Source organism: Spermophilus citellus (assembly GCF_964194105.1).
Source record: "Spermophilus citellus genome assembly, chromosome: 2".
NCBI lineage: Eukaryota > Metazoa > Chordata > Mammalia > Rodentia > Sciuridae > Spermophilus > Spermophilus citellus.
Genome location: NC_138183.1, coordinates 39,081,863 through 39,101,664, shown reverse-complemented (window position 1 = coordinate 39,101,664; position 19,802 = coordinate 39,081,863). Strand labels below are relative to the sequence as shown.

At 36.9% G+C, this 19,802-nt stretch overlaps 1 protein-coding gene across 7 annotated transcripts in view; it reads right to left on the bottom strand.

The window, feature by feature from the left end:
• UBAP2 (ubiquitin associated protein 2) overlaps positions 1–19,802 on the bottom strand; it is a 107,236-nt gene that overhangs the window by 57,699 nt on the left and 29,735 nt on the right. For 6 of the 7 annotated variants that reach the window (XM_081272160.1, XM_081272162.1, XM_081272163.1 and 3 more), the window contains 2 exons: positions 9,217–9,294; positions 5,164–5,274 (listed from right to left, as the gene is read on the bottom strand). In XM_081272160.1, coding sequence (XP_081128286.1) covers positions 5,164–5,274; positions 9,217–9,294 — 189 coding nt within the window. Of the gene's footprint in view, positions 1–5,163; positions 5,275–9,216; positions 9,295–12,001; positions 12,038–19,802 lie in introns of all 7 variants that reach the window. The other variant, XM_081272166.1, reaches the window with a different exon arrangement.

Here is a 19,802-nt window from a genome sequence, read left to right as displayed (position 1 = left end):
ATCCTCAGCACCACATCAAATTGAAATAAAGATATGTGTGTGCACCTAAAACTAAAAAATAAATATTAAAAAAAAGCAAGCTATCAGCAAACAGCACATGAAACAGAATTACATTTTTAGTTCAAAAAGAATCCTGTGCATATTTGTGTATGTATATGTTTTATTTGACTTAATCTTTTCATCTTTCTACACTGCTTTTCCAACTAGTGGAAATAATAAAGCTATTTATTATAAGGAAAAAAATTCAATAGTATATAAATGTAAAATTTTTAAAAAGTATTTTTAGTTGTAGATGGACACAATATATTCTTTTAATTTATTTATTTAAATATGGTGCTGAGGATCAAACCCAGTGCCTCACAGGTGCTAGACAAGCACTCTACCACAACCCTAGCCCACAAAAGCAGTTTACTATTTTTACTATGTTTACAATGTTTGCTAATATAACTGAACTAAACAACTGTACAAGGAAAAAAGTCTGTTCTCATAGGTTAGCAAGACAAAAAGTAAACTTTCGAGATTCTGGAAAAAATATACACAGAGTTAGCATAATGTGTATGTGTGGTGCACGTTTTTACAAAGCCAGACCAAAGGGTAGTCCATCATTACAAAGGGTCCAGCTTTATAGCTTTCATTTGAGAAAGAGGAAAACATCTTACTCCATTTTATTTAGCAAAGGAGATACCTACCTCAAGTAAGTCTTGACTCATGAACTCTACACAAACAAAATCCCCTTTGGTGGGGGGAATTAGAGATAGAACCTTAAAGGAGGCATTTTGACTAATACCACTGTAAATGCTAAAGAAATTATCACATTTTCCACATCTGTCTTCCAAAGCATGCACACAGCTAAAAACATTGGCATATGCCTATAATCCAAAAGACTTGTGAGGGTGAAGCAGATTATAAATTCAAGGCGAGCCTCGGCAACTTAGGGAGACTCTCAGCAACTTAACATGACTGTGCCTCAATATAAAAATTAAAAAAAATAAGGGCTGGAGTCGTAGCTCAGTGGCATAGTGCTTGCCTAGCGTGTGTGAGGCACTGGGTTCAATCCTTAGCACCATTAAAAATAAAACAAATAAAATAAAGGCATTCTCTCTATCTACAACTACAAAAATGTTAAAATAAGAAGAAGAAGAAGAAGAAGAAGAAGAAGAAGAAGCAGCAGCAGCCGCCACCGCCACCGCCGCCACCGCCACCGCCGCCGCCTAGCATGGTGGTGGCACACCTGTAATCCCAGTAAATGAAGAGGCTGAGGCTGGAGAAGCACCAGTTCTAGGACAGCCTCAGTACCTTATCAAGTCTCTGAACAACTTATCAAGGAAAAAGAAAAACAGAAAAAAAAAAGTTTACAGGCTTTCACTATAAACCAGATTATTTTATAAAAGACTTCCACAAGAACTTCTGCCATCTGTATTTTTCTACTTACAGAATGTGTCTGAAGAACTAATAAGAGAATGAAATGTCCTCCTGGATACATTTTACTAATTACAAGATTTCAAGATCAGATTGTTCAAAATTATTTTCCAATCCCTTAAGCTTTGCCAACAGCTATCGGCACATCTTACTAGAAACAGTCAAGAACATTAATTCAGGGCTGGGGATGTGGCTCAAGCAGTAGCACGCTCGCCTGGTGTGCGTGCAGCCCGGGTTCGATCCTCAGCACCACATACCAACAAAGATGTTGTGTCCGCCGAGAACTAAAAAATAAATATTAAAAATTCTCTCTCTCTCTCTCCTCTCTCACTCTCTTTAAAAAAAAAAAAAACAAAGAACATTAATTCAAGGGACTGATAGTTTACTACTTGTGATCATATTTAATATTTGCCTTTGAGAAAAATTATCTTTCAAAATATCATGGTCATTTTACTTAACACATTTTCAAAGTAAAAATTTTGTTTTGGAAAAGGTTAACCAATAAAACAAGATTTGTTTGCTTTCATGGCTTATGAAACACTCTTAGTCCTAGCAACCCTACAGTGTTTACATCACTGTCCCCTCCAATTAGCTGCACCACACTCAAGGGAAAATAGTCATTACAGCTGGATAGCTGTGGCAGCTGCAGACAGCAACCAGGTGAGAAACAAGGCAAGGAGGAAGAATGAAAACATGCCGTACAGACTGTCCTAAGCAAATCAGGATTTTGAAAGGGCTTTCCTCACAGCCCAGTCAACTCCAAACAAGAATACTCTTTTCTGACTATGTCCAGGCCCTAATTTGCTATTTTCTGATCTTTAAAGAAAACATGTCTATGTTCAAGAGTGCTGAAGAAAGTTTTGTTTGGGGGAGAATCACATGTCAGTACTACTTTCTGATACACAGCCAAGAACTATCTCATACATAGCTGAGAACCACATCCTTTGGGTTCAATCCCAAATAAGAAGGGGAAGTTAAAACTCAATTCAACAGGGATGGGGACTTGGCTCAATGGCAAAGCATTTGCCTAGCACCAACAAGGCCCCGAATCTGATCTAGAACCATGCATGTGCACACATACTACACATAAAACCTTTGTACAAGACAGAACTAGACATTTAAAAATTTTAATGTCAGGCTAGGGATGTTAACTCTGTGGTAAATCACTTGCCTAGCAAGTGTGAGGCTTGTATTCAATCTTTAATATCAATATTGACAAAAAAATAAAAACTAAAAATTCACCTGACACAGAAATGGAATGAAATCTACAGGAGCTAATAAAGTAAAAGAAAGAAACAGTATCTGGGCATTACCTCTCTACTACAAAAGGAAAAAAACCCCTGCAGTTATTAATGATTTGGAAGTGTTTGTTTATTCGCAGTGTTTCCTTTTTTTTTTTTATTATTTTAATATAAGGAGAGTAGTGCTCTTCAGTGCATTTTGAAAATAACTAAGTCACTATGTAGCTTCCATTATCAATAAAGTAAACAATAGTCCCCATATTTCACAAAACCTAGAAAATACATTCTCCTACAGGTCAGTGAACAAAAACTATTCAAAATTTGAATTTATTATTTAAAACATGATGTTTTCCCAACAAATTCATGTATTTAGTGGTTATTATTTTTTTTTTAATATTTTTATTTTTAGTTCTCGGCGGACACAACATCTTTGTTGGTATGTGGTGCTGAGGATCAAACCCAGGCCGCACGCATGCGAGGCGAGCGCGCTACTGCTTGAGCCACATCCCCAGCCCTTTAGTGGTTATTATGTAAACAGTACTCTCCTGCCTGGAATTTTCTCCCCTGATGCTGCTACACTCAAATTGTGTATCCCAAATTAGCTAATTTTTATACTAAAAAAAATCCCATTCTGCTTGTTACACATCAACTAAAAACCATCATTTCTGTTTTCAGTTTCTCATAGTAGTTCATTTTTATGCAACCTCCCAATTAGGGCCTGTCCTAAAAAAAAGAACATGATTAAACCTGAACACTGACAAGAATGGTATTTTTTTCTGTGCTAGGGATCAAACTTAGGACATCACACATGCTCGACAAGCACTCTGCCATGGGGCAACATCCCCAGCCTCAAAAAAGGTACTTTTTTACACAATCATCTTTATATCCTCATTTAGGCTTTTAGGTAAAACATTATTTGTTTTAATCTGCTCTTAAACAGTTTGCTCAATTTAAAAATACAAATCAGATACTATGCAATTTACATGCAGAAATCAAGAGATCAGGGCTAACAACAGCTGGGTGTGGCTTAACTTGCATCCTTCCTAAAACCAAAGAGATGAGTACTATTATGTCTACACATTTGCCAAACTTTTAGTTTTTCTTTTGTTTTGTTTTTTATTTTACTGGGCACAATGGTGCATGCATATAATGCCAGCAACTCAGGAGGCTCAGGCAGGAAGCTGAGATAGAATCATAAGTCTGAGAAGATGGGAGGGGAGGGGAGGGGGGATAGTAGGGGATAGGAAAGGTAGCAGAATACAACAATTACTAATAGGGCATTATATAAAATTGCGGATGTGTAACCGACATGATTCTGCAATCTGCATTTGGGGTAAAATTGGGGGTTCATAACCCACTTCAATCTAATATATGAAATATGATATGTCAAGAGCTTTGTAATGTTGTGAACAACCAATAAAAAAAAAAAAAAAAAGAATCATAAGTCTGAGGCCAGGCTGGGCAACTTAGGTTGGAGGTATGGCTTAGTAATAGAGCACCCTTGGGTTCATCATCACAAAGGTTTTTTTTTTTTTGGGGGGGGGGGATTGAATTCAGGGACACTCAACCACTAACCCACATCCCCAGCCCTATTTTGTATTTTATTTAAAAATAGGGTACCACTAAGTTGCTTTGCACCTCGACATTGCCGAAGCTGACTTTGAACTCCTGATCCTCCTGTCTCAGCCTCCCAAAAGGTTGGGATTATAGGTGTGTACCACCATAACCGGCACACCACAAAGGTTTTTTGGTTTTTTTCCTTACTGTCCACCTGTGTGTGATAAAAACTATTGTCAGTATGTCCACCTAACACTCCCACATAAGCAAAGAGATATATGAACAAATTCTGATTTTCTGTGAAACTAGAGATACAAGTAATAGAGGTGAAATTGGAGATGAAATATGAACACTGGGGAATCAGGAGAAGTTTTTTTAGGTGGTGAAAACGTCCACAACCCAAACAATTTTGGAAGCTGTGTACAGCTGGAGTAGATCAATAATTTCTGTTTTACATCTTCGCATTCTAGAACTTCATTGAAGACACCACATATGGCTAGGACCAGCAAGCGCATCCCAGCAGCTCGGGAGGCTAAGGTAGGAGAATCTCAAGTTCAAAGCAGCCTCAGCAACTTAGCAAGGGCCTAAGCAACTTAGTAAGATCTTCTCTCAAAATAAAAAAATAATAATAATAAAGGCTAGGGTTATGGCTGAGTGGTACAGCAATTGCCTCGCACGCGTGAGACACCAAGTTTAATCCTCAGCACCACAGAAAAATAAATAAATAAAAATAAAGATATTGTGTCCATCTGCAGCTAAAATTTTTTTTTAATTTTAAAAATTAAAAAAAGTAAAAAAGGGTGAGATTTGACTCAGTGGTTGAGTACCCAAATACAGCATGGCATTCATAATCTCCCTCACCTCCTACCCCATCCAAGATGAGATGAAGATACAATACGAAACTAAATACAAATCTCGGCATTACAAATCAATCAATAATACTTACCGTATCTGAATTACCTTCCAGCAATATATTAATAGCCTTGTTCACGTCTCCATTACAATCATGTAGGGCCACTATGCATTCATCCGGATTTTTCCCAGTCACTTCCATAAGCTATTCAAAGTATCAGAAAATGGTTAGGGGAGCAAAAAAAAAGGGGGGGGGGCGGGGAGGCTTGATGTTTCTACTACAAATATAGAAATTATGCAATCCATTCATATAAGATGGACTCTTGCAGCCTATGAGTTTACAATCAGAAAACAGGTTTACTAGTTTTTTTGTGGCTATCCCATATCCTTTCACTAATACTAACAGAATCATAGTACAAATCAACCCTCCTACAAACTGATGAAGTAGGATTCTTAATTAGCCCCACAAAAATGTATATCATCTATCTACTCAAACTTAGTTTCAGAATAACTGGATTCCCCAAAATCTGAACTACTAAAACACTGAGAGAGGGACTGGGGATGTGGCTCAAGCGGTAGCGCGCTCGCCTGGCATGCATGCGGCCCAGGTTCGATCCTCAGCACCACATACCAACAAAGATGTTGTGTCCGCCGAGAACTAAAAAATAAATATTAAAAATTCTCTCTCTCTCTCTCTCTCTCTCTCTCTCTCTCTCTCTCTCTCTCTCTCTCCCCCCCCACTCTCTCACTCTCTCTTTAAAAAAAAAAAAAAAAAAAAAGAAACACTGAGAGAGTCAGGAGCAGTGGCTGTAACCCCAGTGGTTCAGGAGGCTGAGGAGAGAGGATCATGAGATCAAAGCCAATCTCAGCAAAAGCGATGCACTAAGCAATTTAGCGGGACCCTGTCTCTAAATAAAATACAAAATAGGGTTGGGAATATGGCTCAGTGGCTGAGTACCCCTGATTTCAATCCCCAGTACAAAATATAAAAAAAAATAAAAGGTTGTATGTAAGTACATAACCAACATTCATAGATAAGCCAGTCCAAACATTCTGCACAAGTACATTTCATACACTGGCTCTCAATGCTTGAATTAAAACACAATAAATATAAACTAAGTTTTAACAACCTGAAATCTTACAAGTAGAGTTCTATTACTATCACAAACTACACTCCTTAGCAAATTATTTCTCAAGTAATTTCAACAGTGTACTTATATCCTAAGAAATATCAACTAACGAATTAGCATTTTTTTTAACTGGAAAAAAAATCATAGACTAAGCACAAGTTTTTCAAGTTTCTGTAAACAAAGCTGAGATTTAATTATCTATTATGTTTTAATTACCTTTAATTATTTTAATATAGACTAGCTAAAGTTCATAAAGCTTGACCCTACCAATTCCAGAGATTTGTCTATGGTCATAAAGCTAATTAATAGCAAAGCTTCTATAGAACACACATCTCCTGATCTCAGAATCACAGCTCTTTGAAATATACCCCTGGGCCTATACCCCTGGGCCTACACATTTCTCTTATTTTACCTATTAGTCAAGTTCTACATGCTCTATAGCTTCTCCATGTTTGAATACTTACAACTAATTTCATGTTTATCAATCACAAATTGTCTATCACATGTTATTGTTTGTTACCACATATATTGTATTTATTCTTTTGAGATATACATGATAGTATATTTTGACATATTTGTACGTCTTATTCTAATTATAATCACAGTCCTGTGATTGTACATGATGTGGAGATTTATTATGGTGTATTCTTACATTTTTACAGGAAAATTGTGTCAGAGTCATTGCCATATGCAATTGTTAAAATGCAGAGTAAGCATTAAAATTTCTCCAATGATTAGATGAGCAATACATAGAACTGAAGCTAGAATTTCACTCTGTGAACTCATGGACCAATGTTCTGTTTTGTTTATCTGTTATACTATTCAGATAAAAGGCAATATAACATGTAGAAGTACATATCAAGTACTCCCATACTAGATCTCATTCCAGAGAATGAGTTCTATCATTGGCGGATGGAGGAGTTTGGAGACAGAGAGGATGGTTTGATGTTGCCCTAAGCTCAAGAGATTCTCCAGTCTCAGCATTTTGAGGTAGTGAGACTACAAAGGAATGTACCACAACAACCAATTGACTACCATGATTTTTAATAAGTTGTTTCTGTGGCCTTAAAAAAAAATATTACTAGCTTATTGTCAACAATTACAAGTAAAAACAAAGAATCCACATTGTAAAGTAGTACACTATGGGACAGGAGGTCCAAAGAACAATGATCAGAATACAACTACTAAGGACTGGAGAATACCTGACACTGAGATGGGAGGTACAGCTTGGTTTCAAGAATCTTGAAGGGTAAGAAAATAAACAAAAGAGGGCTTGAGATTAAGATTAATTTATTTTTATTTTTATTTATTTTTTTTAAAGAGAGGGGAGAGGGAGAGAGAGAGAGAGAGAGAGAGAGAGAGAGAGAGAGAGAGAGAGAGAGAGAGAGAGAATTTTTAATATTTATTTTTAGTTCTCGGCAGACACAACATCTTTATTGGTATGTGGTGCTGAGGATCGAACCCGGGCCGCACGCATGCCAGGCGAGCGCGCTACCGCTTGAGCCACATCCCCAGCCCCAAGATTAATTTATTTTTAAAAATCTCCCACAGTTGGGTGCAGTGGTGCACACCTGTAATCCAAGTAGCTAGGGAGGCTGAGGCAGGTGGATCAAGAGTTCAGCAAAAGCGAGGCACTTAGCAACTCAGTGAGACCCTGTCTCTAAATAAAATACAAAATAGGGCTAGGGATGTGGCTCAGTAGTCAAGTGTCCCTGAGTTTAATCCCCAGTACACCCCAACCGACCACCCCCCCCAAAAAAGACCTCCCACTGAAGTTCAAAATAAAGATATTGGGGCTGGGGATGTGGCTTAAGCAAGCGTGCGGCCCGGGTTCGATCCTCAGCACCACATACAAAGATGTTATGTCTACCGAAAACTGAAAAATAAATATTAAAAATTCTCTCTTTGAAAAAAAAAATTTAAAAAAAAAAAGAAATAAAGACATTGCCCTACACTTTTTTTTTTTTTTTTTTTTGCTACCAGGCATTGAACCCAGGAGTGCTTTAGCACTGAGTCACATCACATCCCAGGCCTTTTTTTTTTTTTAATAATTTTTTAGTTGTCAATAGACATTTATTTATTTATTTATTTATTTATTTATTTATTTATTTATTTATTTATTTATTTATGTGTGGTGCTAAGGATCGAACCCAGGGCCTTACACATGCCAGACAAGTGCTCTACCACTGAGCCACAATCCCAGCCCTTTTTATGTTTCTATTTTGAGACAGGTTCTCATTAAGTTGCTTAGAGCCTCACTAAGTTGCTGAGGCTGGCTTTGAACTTGTGATCCTCCTGCCTCAGAGTCCCAAATCTTTGGGATTACCAGTGTGCACCACTCACACCTGGCTAACTTATATTTTTCCAACTAAAGTTTGAAATCACATCCATATTTTAAAATGCAATTCAACTCTTCCATAGTATTAAACAAGATTTCCTGAGAACATACCAAATGTTAAATATACTTTCTCTACACAGTTATGTAAATGTCTAGCCCAAATGTTTACATGTAAACATACTTTATTAACTCAAAAAGATTCTATTGTTAAGAAAATTAATACATTCCTTTCCAAGGCTGCCAATAAAATTATTGAATCACAAGTGCAAAATCCAGTACACAGGGGCTGGGGTTGTGGGTCATTGGTAGAGCCCTAGGTTTGATCCTCAGCACCACATAAAAATAAATAAATAAAACAAAGATGTAAAAAGAAAAAAATCCAATTACACAGATATGGTCTACTTAAGCTAGACACAGTGGCACATGCCTATAATCGCAGCTACTTGGGAAGCTAAAGCAGAAGGATCATAAATTCCAGGTCAGCCTTGGCAACTTAGTGAGACCTTTATCTCAAAATGAAAAACAAAAACAGGTAGGAGATGTAGCTCAGTAGTGGTGAAGTACCCCTGGTTCCCCTGTGCCTAGGAAAAAAAAAACTAAAACCTCTAGTGAAATTATCTTTTTAAGTACAATTAAAAACAGATTACAAAAATCAGCATATCCTCTGCCGGAAACATACCTGTTTAACTTTAGCTTCAAAATCTGAATCATTCTTATCAAAGATCACTTGAGCGAGACGCATTTGTTCAGCTGTCGCCTGGAAAGCACATACAACTGGTAAAGATTTGAGCAACAAAAATGTAAGTTAAATGCTAAATTTGGGTCAAAAGATAAAGCTCTCAAGCACTAACCACTAGTAATAGAAATATAAACACAATAAAATTCTGAATTTTAGATCTCTCAACTATATACAACCCAATCCCATAAGATAAAAACCATCAAACTAAATAGTGAAAAGGACACATTCAGGGCTGGGGATGTGGCTCAAGCGGTAGCACGCTCGCCTGGCATGCGTGCTGCCCGGGTTCGATCCTCAGCACCACATACCAACAAAGATGTTGTGTCCGCCGAGTACTAAAAAATAAATATTAAAAATTCTCTCTCTCTCCCCTCTCTCTCACTCTCTCTTTAAAAAAAAAAAAAAAGAAAGAAAGAAAAGGACACATTCATCTGGAAAGGACTTAAAGCTCTTGTTCATCTTTATTGGTCATGCAACTTATTTGGGTTTTCTTTCACTTGAGGAGGTGGGGGAACCAAGAGAAAAGAAGAACAAAAAACAATGGAAACAAACTGCTAGACAGAGGCTTGGAACCATTCTGGGGTCAAAAAAGCAAAGAAATCTCTGCTGTCAACTCTAAAAAGATACCTTTATCAGTTCTGAAGACAAAAGGTTGTATTTTTTAGCTGAACAGAAAATATTTTTAAAGTTATCCCTTTTTTAAAATCATAATTTTAGAAGTTTTTAATTAAAAGCTAAAATATTAAAATTAGTTGCCTCTGCAGAAAATGTTCTTCCAGTTACTTTATTCATTCAAAATCTTTTTGTTTTCATAAACCAAATTACTAAATTTTAAGATTTCCCCTTGTGATCTTTCTGACAACAGAACACGGATGACTCAACAGTAATAATGTACCCATCTGGTATCTTAGTTTTGATAAAGGTATCATTATTATTACAAGAGCAAAATTATTAAGAGTATACAGAAATTCTTCATTCTATCTCAGTACAACTTTCTAGTAAATCTAAAATGCTTTCAAAGTTGTTTGCTTTTTAAATTACCTTTCTTTCTTTTCCCCAGTATGGGGGGGGGGGAGGAGATTAAACCCGGGGCTGCTCTACATCCCAAGCTCTTTTTTTATTTTTTACCCTGGAACAGGGTCTCACTAAGTTGCCGAGGCTGCCCTACAACTTGCAGTCCTCTTGCTCCAGCCTGAGTAGCTGGGATAACAAGAACCCATCACCAAGCCTGGCTCCTTAAGTAGTCCTTCCTAACTAAAGTTCGCATTAATTCCTAACACAATATTTTAAAAGCTAAACAGTTTAGTAAATGATTTTAGAGGGAAAAGACCACAAGGAACTAATGAACAGCTTTTCAAATTAGGTTTCAATATATACTGCATTAAAATCAAGTAATCTATACTAAAGTGAGGGAAGGTTGATGGCATTTTTTCGCCATAGAACACTTTTCTCTCTAGACCTGTTCAGTCTATGTGGGTGTATAATTATACAAACTCTAGGAGCTGTGGTCATCTCGGGTCAATGCAATGGTCAATTCTGTCATGCTAATCTATGCCTGCTATGACCTCAGTTTAATTGCTACAATGCTGCAACATTATACCCAGAAAGATATTCATACAGAAACTCAGTGTCACATTTACTAACAATTTTACCTCAATCCTTCCCAGTATATGTAAGGGCCTTAAATATACTCCCATTATACCTACTGCACATCAGATAAGAATTCCCCTGACCCATAACTGAGAAGTTTTAGCCCTACAGCCAAAAAACCAACCGCACGATAGATAAATGGATGAGGTAAGAGGAAAAACCAAAAGTGAAGATAAACTCTGGAAAGACAGCATGTTCACGTTATAATTTGAATTTGTGTAATGGCAAACTTCTTTGAATGAAAACAGATCATCAGTGACCCTGGTCTGGTGCTAAATGCATACTTGAAGAGGTTGCTCATAATGCCAGTACCAATCAATACTCTCCACTGTCTGACTCTTCAATCTAAAAAATATGTACGTTACTCTAACTTAAAAATGCTCTACACAAAGTACACAAAGATGTATAAACAACCAACAGTAAAAAAAAGTCTACTTTTTTAATACAGTTCCCAAAATTAGTTGAGTCAACTAAAAAAAAAAAAGTCACTTTAATTAACAAAAATGTTGTATAGGGGCTGGGGCGTAGCTCACTGATAAAGAGTATTGAATATATGCTGCATTTACAAGTTCAATACCCAGCACACACAGTTGAACCCCCCCAATTTGGCTTAAAATTTTTTTTGTTACTGTGTGTGCATTGAACCCATGGATACTTCGCCACTGAGCTACATTCCCAGTTCTTTTTATTTTTTATTTTAACAAGTTATCACTAAGTTGCTTACAGCCACACTAAGTTTCTGAGACCAGCCTTCAGCTTGAAATCCTCCTGCCTCAGCCTCGAAAGTCACTGGAGTTACAGATGTGCACTACTGTGCCTGGCTATTAAATTAAATTTCATTTTTTTCTTTTTATAGTACTCAGGATTGAACCCAAGGGAGCTTTACCACTGAAATACATTCCCAGTCCAGCCTCATATTTGCAATCCTCCTGCCTCAGCCTTCTGAGTCACTTGGATTACAGGCATGCACCACTGCATCCATTTAATTTTTATTTCTTATTTGACTAGCAAGGACAAAAATTCAAATATATATTGATTGCAGGCTGGAGGTGTAGCTAAATAGTATAACACCTACCCATTATTCAAGAGGATGTGAGTTTAATCCCCAACACTGCAAAACAATAAATAAAAAGAAAATTATATCCATTAATATGGAACATGATTTAAAAAGACAAATAAGCAGAAAGATAATAGAGTTTAAACATCACCAATACAGTATATATGCTGATTCAGATAAGAATTGTTAACAGACGTTAATTTTAAAAGGGAATGTTTGATAAAGAATAGAGTATTTGCACATGGTCTTCAGGTATCTCCCCAAATACTGGTATATTCTAGAAGAAACATAATAGAGACAGTGGACAAAACCCAGACTAAGTGATGAAAATCAACATCCTCAATGAGCAACACACAAACATCATGTGACTCTAGGTATGATATTCTAAAAGAAATACACTAAACATTGTGGCATGAGTATAATGGGGGGCTGGGGATGTGGCTCAAGAGGTAGAGCGCTCGCCTGGCATGCGTGCGGCCCGGGTTCGATCCTCAGCACCACATACAAACAAAGATGTTGTGTCTGCCAAAAACTAAAAAATATTTATTTTTTAAAAAAAATGATAGTGTAATGGTACACACCTTTAATCCCACATAACAGAAAGTTCAGGTAGGAGGATTATAACTTCAAAGTCAGTCTGGATAACTTAGCAAGACCCTATCTGTACAACATTTTTAAAAAGAATGTGAATGGGACTGAGGTTGTAGTTCAGTGATAAAGCACTTGTCTAACAGATGTGAGGCACCATGTTCGATTCTCAGCAGCACATATAAATAAATAAAATAAAGGTCCATGGACAACTAAATATATACATATTTTTTAAAAAGAATGGGAATGTAGCTCAATGGCAGACTGCTTGCCTACATGTGCAAAGTCCTGGGTTCAAACCCCAGTACTGCAAAATAGAAAAAAATACAAACAACAAAAAAAAAAATCAAAACTTCACATCAGTTACATATTATTCCCATCAGACACTTACAGCCTGAATCCAATTGTCAAGACTGAAGAATATTTTATACAATAACTGATCTACATTTATTTGAAATTGCCAATATTAAAGAAGACTAAGAAACTGTAGAATATTACAGGAATCTAAAGAAATGCCAACTAGCTGGATGCAATGGTGCACGCCTGTAATCCCAGTGACTCAGGAGGCTGAGGTAGGACCATCACAAGTTTGAGGCCAGCATCAGCAACTTAGCAAGACCCATAGCAACTTAGGAAAACCTTGTCTCAAAAACAAAGCGGGGGGGGGGGGGGGGGGGGCGGCTGGGATTGTGGCTCAGCAGAGTTCTCGCCTAGCGTGGGCAGGACCTGGGTTCGATCCTCAGCACCACATAAAAACAAAGGGCATTGTGTTGTGTCCATCCACACCTAAAAAAAATAAAAATTTAAAAATAAAAAAACAGGACTAAGGATATAGCTCCGTTGATAGAGTAAACACCTAGCACATGAGGCCCCAAATTAGATCACCAGAACCACAATTTAAATCAAGTCGTTTTTTTTTTTTAAGTTATAGATAGACACAATATCTTTATTTTACTTTATTTTTTATGTGGCGCTGAGGATCGAACCCAGGGCCTCGCACATGCTAGGCAAGCAATCTACCACTGAGCCACAACCCAGCCCCAGTACCACAATTTATAAAGAGAGGGAGAGAAAGAGAACAAGATTTAAGACATGTAAAGAAAATACAAGCCCAGAATTTAGAGCCAACAAAACTTACTTTATACTCAAATATAAAGGGCATAAGTTATACCCATGAGCCTTTCCTAACAGAATGACTTGACATAACTAAAATGACGAGACATTGATATTTAGTGCTAATGGTAAATACCAAATGAATACTTATTGTGAAACTAAAACTAGCTGACCATAATATAAATCCCTGGATTAGACAAAGGGAAACAAAGGGAAGGGAGGAGGAAGAGAAATAGAAAAGACAGTAGGATTAATCAAGCATAACTTTCCTAGTCTTATATTTGTATACATGACCAGGGTAACTCTACATCATGTACAACCACAAGAGCGGGAACCTAAATAGAATAAATTATACTCTATGTATAATCTGCCAAAATACATTCTACTGTTATGTAAAACTAAAAAGAATTAAAAATATTAAAATTACCAATAGCTTTGGAGGCTAAGACAGGAGGATCATGAGTTCAAAGCCAGCCTAAGCAACTTAGCGAGGCACTAAGCAACTCAGTGAGACTGTCTCTAAATAAAATACAAAATAGGGCTGGAGGTGTGGCTCAGTGGTCGAGTGCCCTTGAGTTCAATCCCTGGTATCTTCCCCCCAAAAAAGCTATCTGCCATATGTAGCCTAATCATCAATAGAAAATATGAGAGGAAAGCCACTAGGAATTAGAGGAAAGGACAGAATGATACAATACAGACTTATACCAAAGGCTAAGATGTCAAAAGGAAAATAAGCTCATTATATTTGGGTTAGCACGAAACTTTTCTTTTCAAAATATACATTAAATATATTAAATATAAATATAAATATAAATTTTAAAAAACTATGATAAAATTAAGACAGTATTATAATACACAATGGGTACAAAAACAATGTAGATATGATACAATTATTTTTTTTTTAAAGAGAGAATGAGAGAGAGAGATTTTTTAATATTTATTTTTTAGTTCTCGGCGGACACAACATCTTTGTTGGTATGTGGTGCTGAGGATCGAACCCGGGCCGCACGCATGCCAGGCGAGCGCGCTACCGCTTGAGCCACATCCCCAGCCCCGATACAATTATTTAAAAAGGAAAAAGGGAGAGAAACTGCGCAACTTCCAGATGCACGAGTCTCACAGGCTTTACCTGAAAGAGTAGATGTACCAGCCTGTCGTTCAGGCTGACTTGGACTTCCACATTATTACTTTTTAAATTGAAGGCCACCGTTTTCAAGCAAAATACACTTTTTAAGGTCACTAATAGAGGTGGTCTTGTAACAAGGCTATGAAAGGGAGAAGATCACGTAGTAACTGTCACATAGAAGAAAGCATATACAGACAGGGGCTGAGATGGATGTAGCTCAATGGTACAGAATGTACCTAGTGTTCCAATCCCAAGCACCAAAACAAGAAGCAGAAACCATACACAAATTGTTGAACCTTAGCAAAGTGACTAATTTATTCAAGAAAATAATTGGTTGTGTGATGCTGGTAATAATAGCTGCAAATGGTTCCAGATACTAAGAAACATCATGAGGCAGCAAACTACAAAAGTATGGCTATGAGTTCCTTATTATATAAAAGGATAGCAGACAATTCTCAGGTTCATATAGAGTGTGCCTCTTGACTATGGAATAATTTTTATTACTAATGAAAAAAAAAAAAGTGCCACCAGTTATGGGGGCATATGCCTGTAATCCAAGAGACTCAGGAGGTTGAGGCACAAGGATTGCAAATTTCAGGCCAGCCTCACAACTTATCAAGGCCCCTATTATCAAATTAAAAAATAAAAAGGGCTGGGGACGCGGCTCAGTGGCTAAGTTCCCCTGGGTTCAATTCTGGGTACAAAAAAAAAAAAAAAAAAAAAAAATCTCAAATCAAAGGAACCCAGCAATAACCAAAACAATAACCAAAGCAATTTCCTTGAAAATGTATATAGAAAATATTTGACTAGACATTTGTTCTATCAATTAACCCATCTAAAACAGGTGGAATAGGGCTGGGCTATAGCTCAATGGCAGAGCACTTGCCTAGCATGTGTGAGGCATGGGTTCAATCCCTAGCACCACATAAAAATAAACAAAATAAAGACATTCTGTCCATCTACAACTACCAAAAAAAATTATAAATAAATAAATAAAAATAGGTGGAATAAAGTTAAAATTTTTAAACTCAAAAAAAAATCTTAAAAGGAATAGATTGATGCACACCTTTTTACTCTGCAGAGTAAACATTTATATTTAGTGTGTTAAATACTGACACATTGACCATCATTTATAAAAACAAGCTAACATTGATATAGGATTCTGGGATGTAAAAGGAGCCAATTCCATTCCTGTGTAATTCAGATCAGTACTAGGTCAAAGAGAGATTGGAATAAGAGTAGAAAATACAGAGGTAGTATTAGCATTATTAGATGTTACATAAAGTGGGACAAAGCAAGTTAGTAATTTAGGGACATTCTAATTATACCACTCCTAGTTCTGAGGGAACCAGGATTATCAGTGTGGAAAATGATTAAGATGCAATACAAAAAAAATCAAAACCTATGAGCCCTGGGTTGGGGATGTGCCAATAGTGGTAGAGTGCTTGCCTAGCATGAGCAAGTCCTTTGGTTCCATCCCCACCACTGCCAAAACAAACAAAACTATCAAACAAAATCATCATTAACTCTTGAGGCATTTTACCTGAAAAATTTTTCATAGCCCTGTCCACTGAGAAGCCCTGAAAACAATAACCAAACCAGTAACAATAAACATCTTGAGCTGGGGTTATAGTTCAGCAGTAGAATATTTGCCTAGCATGTGTGAGGCACTGGGTTCAATACTCAGCACCACATATAAATAAATAAAAATAAAGGTCTAGGGGCTGGGGACATAGCTCAGTTGGTAGAGTGCTTGCCTCACATGCACAAGGCCCTGGGTTCAATTCCCAAAACCACCAAAAAAAATAAAATAAAATAAAGGTACATAACAACTAAAAAAAAATCTAAAAACAACAACAAACATCTTCTGTTACCAAATTAAAGCTGCCAAATACCATTTCCAACTAAATTAACCAGGGTCTTTACAGCAATGGATGATTCAAGTTACAAAGCAAAAAATACACAATATAAGTCTGGAATATTTTATCATAGCAGTTTATGAAGATACGATCAATGATTAGTATGACCACTTTCAAACTACTTGAAGAACCTTGCACCAACCAAAAATGGGTTAATCTGAACTTCAAAAGGCTAACTGACCCTAGGCATTGTGATGTATGCCTGTAATCCTAGTGGCTGAGGAGTCTGAGGTAGGAGGATCTCAGGTTTGAGGCCAACCTCAGCAACTTAGTTAGGCCCTAAGCAACTTAGTGAGACCCCATTTTAAAGAAAAAAAAGTAACTGAAGCCTACCAAATTTTAAATTTGTGTACCACCAGAGAATTGAAATATTGTGCTCTTTTTGTATACAAGGAATTGAAATGCATTCTGCTGTCATCTATAACTAAGTAGAATAAAAAATAAAAATATGAATTATTTTAGCTGAGGATATAGCTCAGTGTAGAGTACTTGCCTTCATAGCATGGAAGATGCCCTGGGTTTCATTGCCAACATCAACACACAAAAATAGTAATTATTCACCTTTGAAAGATTTATAAATGGGACTAGGGTTGCGGCTCAGTGGTACAGCGCCTACCTAGTGCATTTGAGGTGCTGGGTTCAACCCTCAGCACCACATATAAATAAATTAAAAATAAAGATATTGTGTCTACCAACAACTAAAAAAATATTTCTAAAAAGACTCTTAAATACTCTTTGAAAGTATAATTATCATGAAACTCCATGAAAAAACAGTCACAGACCAAAGAACCAAAAAAGAAATTACCACTATTTGGATTTGATTCTAGAACAGAAAAAAGGCACTGATGGAAAAACAACCAAATCCAATTAAAGTCTATTTGGATTTGTTTCTAAAACAGAAAAAAGGCACTGATGGAAAAACAACCAAATCCAATTAAAGTCTAAATTTAGTTGACGTTGTACCAATGTTATCATCTTAGACTCGACAAGTAACTGACACTAAATCTAATCAAACAAAAAGGATTTTTTGTTTGATTAGATTTATAGACATTAAATTTAAAACCCTATACTAACACTTCAAAACGGTGACACTGATATTTAAAACCAAAACTTGCAAAGTTAAGGAAGTAAAAGCATTGGGAATGGGAGGAATCAGCCAATATTTCAGACTTTGCCCTCTAAAGTCATCCAGAACTCAGAGAAAGATAGGACTCCTTTACAGGGTCCTGCAGCTCCACGAGTCACCTGACTTCCTAATTAGAAGGATTCTGAGAACCCTAGAGAACAGAAATAAAATCAGTGCATAATCTGCAAAGAGAAGGGTCATTGGAAAGGGAAGTGTCCCTGATGGGAAGCCACATATAGTCAGCAAGACATGGACCAATCCTGGCAGATATCACAACTGGTACAGGAAAGCTAAAAGAGCCCAGAGGCTTCTCCCAAGTTCCCAAGGGTCATCTCTGACAAATCTCAGCTGACTCATAATTGTAGATAAGAAAAAAGTCAATTTTGACCAACTTAGTCTTTTATTTTTTTGGTACCAGGGATTGAACTATTGAACTCAAGAGTGCTTAACCACTGAACCACATCTCCACCCTTTTTTTACGTTTTCAGATAAGAAACTTAGTAAGACCCTATCACAAAACATTAAAAAAAAAAAATTAGTGAAGACGGAACTTAGAGACCCTAGCTACTAAGTTGCTGAGGCTTTGAACTTAGGATCCTCCTGCCTCAGTCTCCCAAATTGCTGAGATTACAGGCATGCACTACCATGCCTGGCTTAATCAACTTAGTCTTAAACACCTGGCAGGAGAGTAACTAAAACAGAGTCACAGAGTTGTTGTTTTTCTTTTTTTCTACTGGGGATTGAACCCAGGGTACTTTATCACTGAGCTATACCCTTACACCCCCCCTTTTTTTTTTTTGTAGTCAGTATCTCGCTAAATTGCTGAGTCTGGTCTCAAACTTGTGATCCTCCTGCCTCAGCCTCCCTGGTCACTGGATTACAGGCAAGGACCATCATGCACAGCCATACATAGACATTTAAAAGAAAAAAAGACAATGGCTCTTTTTAAAATTTTTTTTCTTTTTAGTTGTAGTTGAACACAATACCTTTATTTTATTTATTTACTTTTATGTGGTGCTGAGGCTTGAACTCAATGCCTCGCATGTGCTTGGCGAGCGCTCTACCGCTGGGCCACAACCCCTGCCCAACAATGGCTCTTTTAATGTAACTTGAAATGTACACTTATATCAGTTCTCCCACAAGTAAGTCAAACTGGGAGGTTACAAAGAAAGTGTTACAAGACACTACCAGAGTCACAAATTTGTTCCAAATAAATTTGAGACCTACAAATTTTCCTAATCTCCTACATAAGTAAACCTAATTTCTTTTTCATTGGTATGATTATTCCTAATATTTATCCCTCAGTTGATCTAAAAGATATAACATGGTACCAAAAAATCCTTACTGACTTTACCAAGAGAGTCTTAAATAACACAACTAAAGGGATCCTTCTGCTAACACAAAAATAATGACAATAAAAAGGCATTTTATATAAATCTGATGACATTCCTACAGCTCAAGGGAAACCTGTGGCATTATAAAAACTAAGTGTCCTGTATGTTTTTAACAACTCTACTGAGGTTTCTAAAGCCTCAAATGGTCTCCACTCACAAATAAATGACATATGAGACCACACGTTAAAGGTCTAGTAAGTTACTACCTTTGTGGTCTTTAGAGACTGGCTCTTAACACTCATTATTTAAAAAATAATTATTTTAAAAAATTTAAATAATTTAAAACAATATTACTTTGCTGTATTGTTTGTTGTTGTCCTAGCATGATTCAAGCCCCATAAAATACCTTTTTCCAGTCATCTGTCAACCACTATCATATACCTCTGGACTGCTCTGATGGGCAACACATCCACAGAACCATTAAGCTCCAGATGGTCATGGAAATACCACCCTCCATGAAAGCTCTCCTAACTTCTATGAAAGCCCTTTAGATAGAGTACCTCCCTCAGAGGTCCTGGCTGGCGCAGCCAACCCCCTTATCATGAAGCAGCCT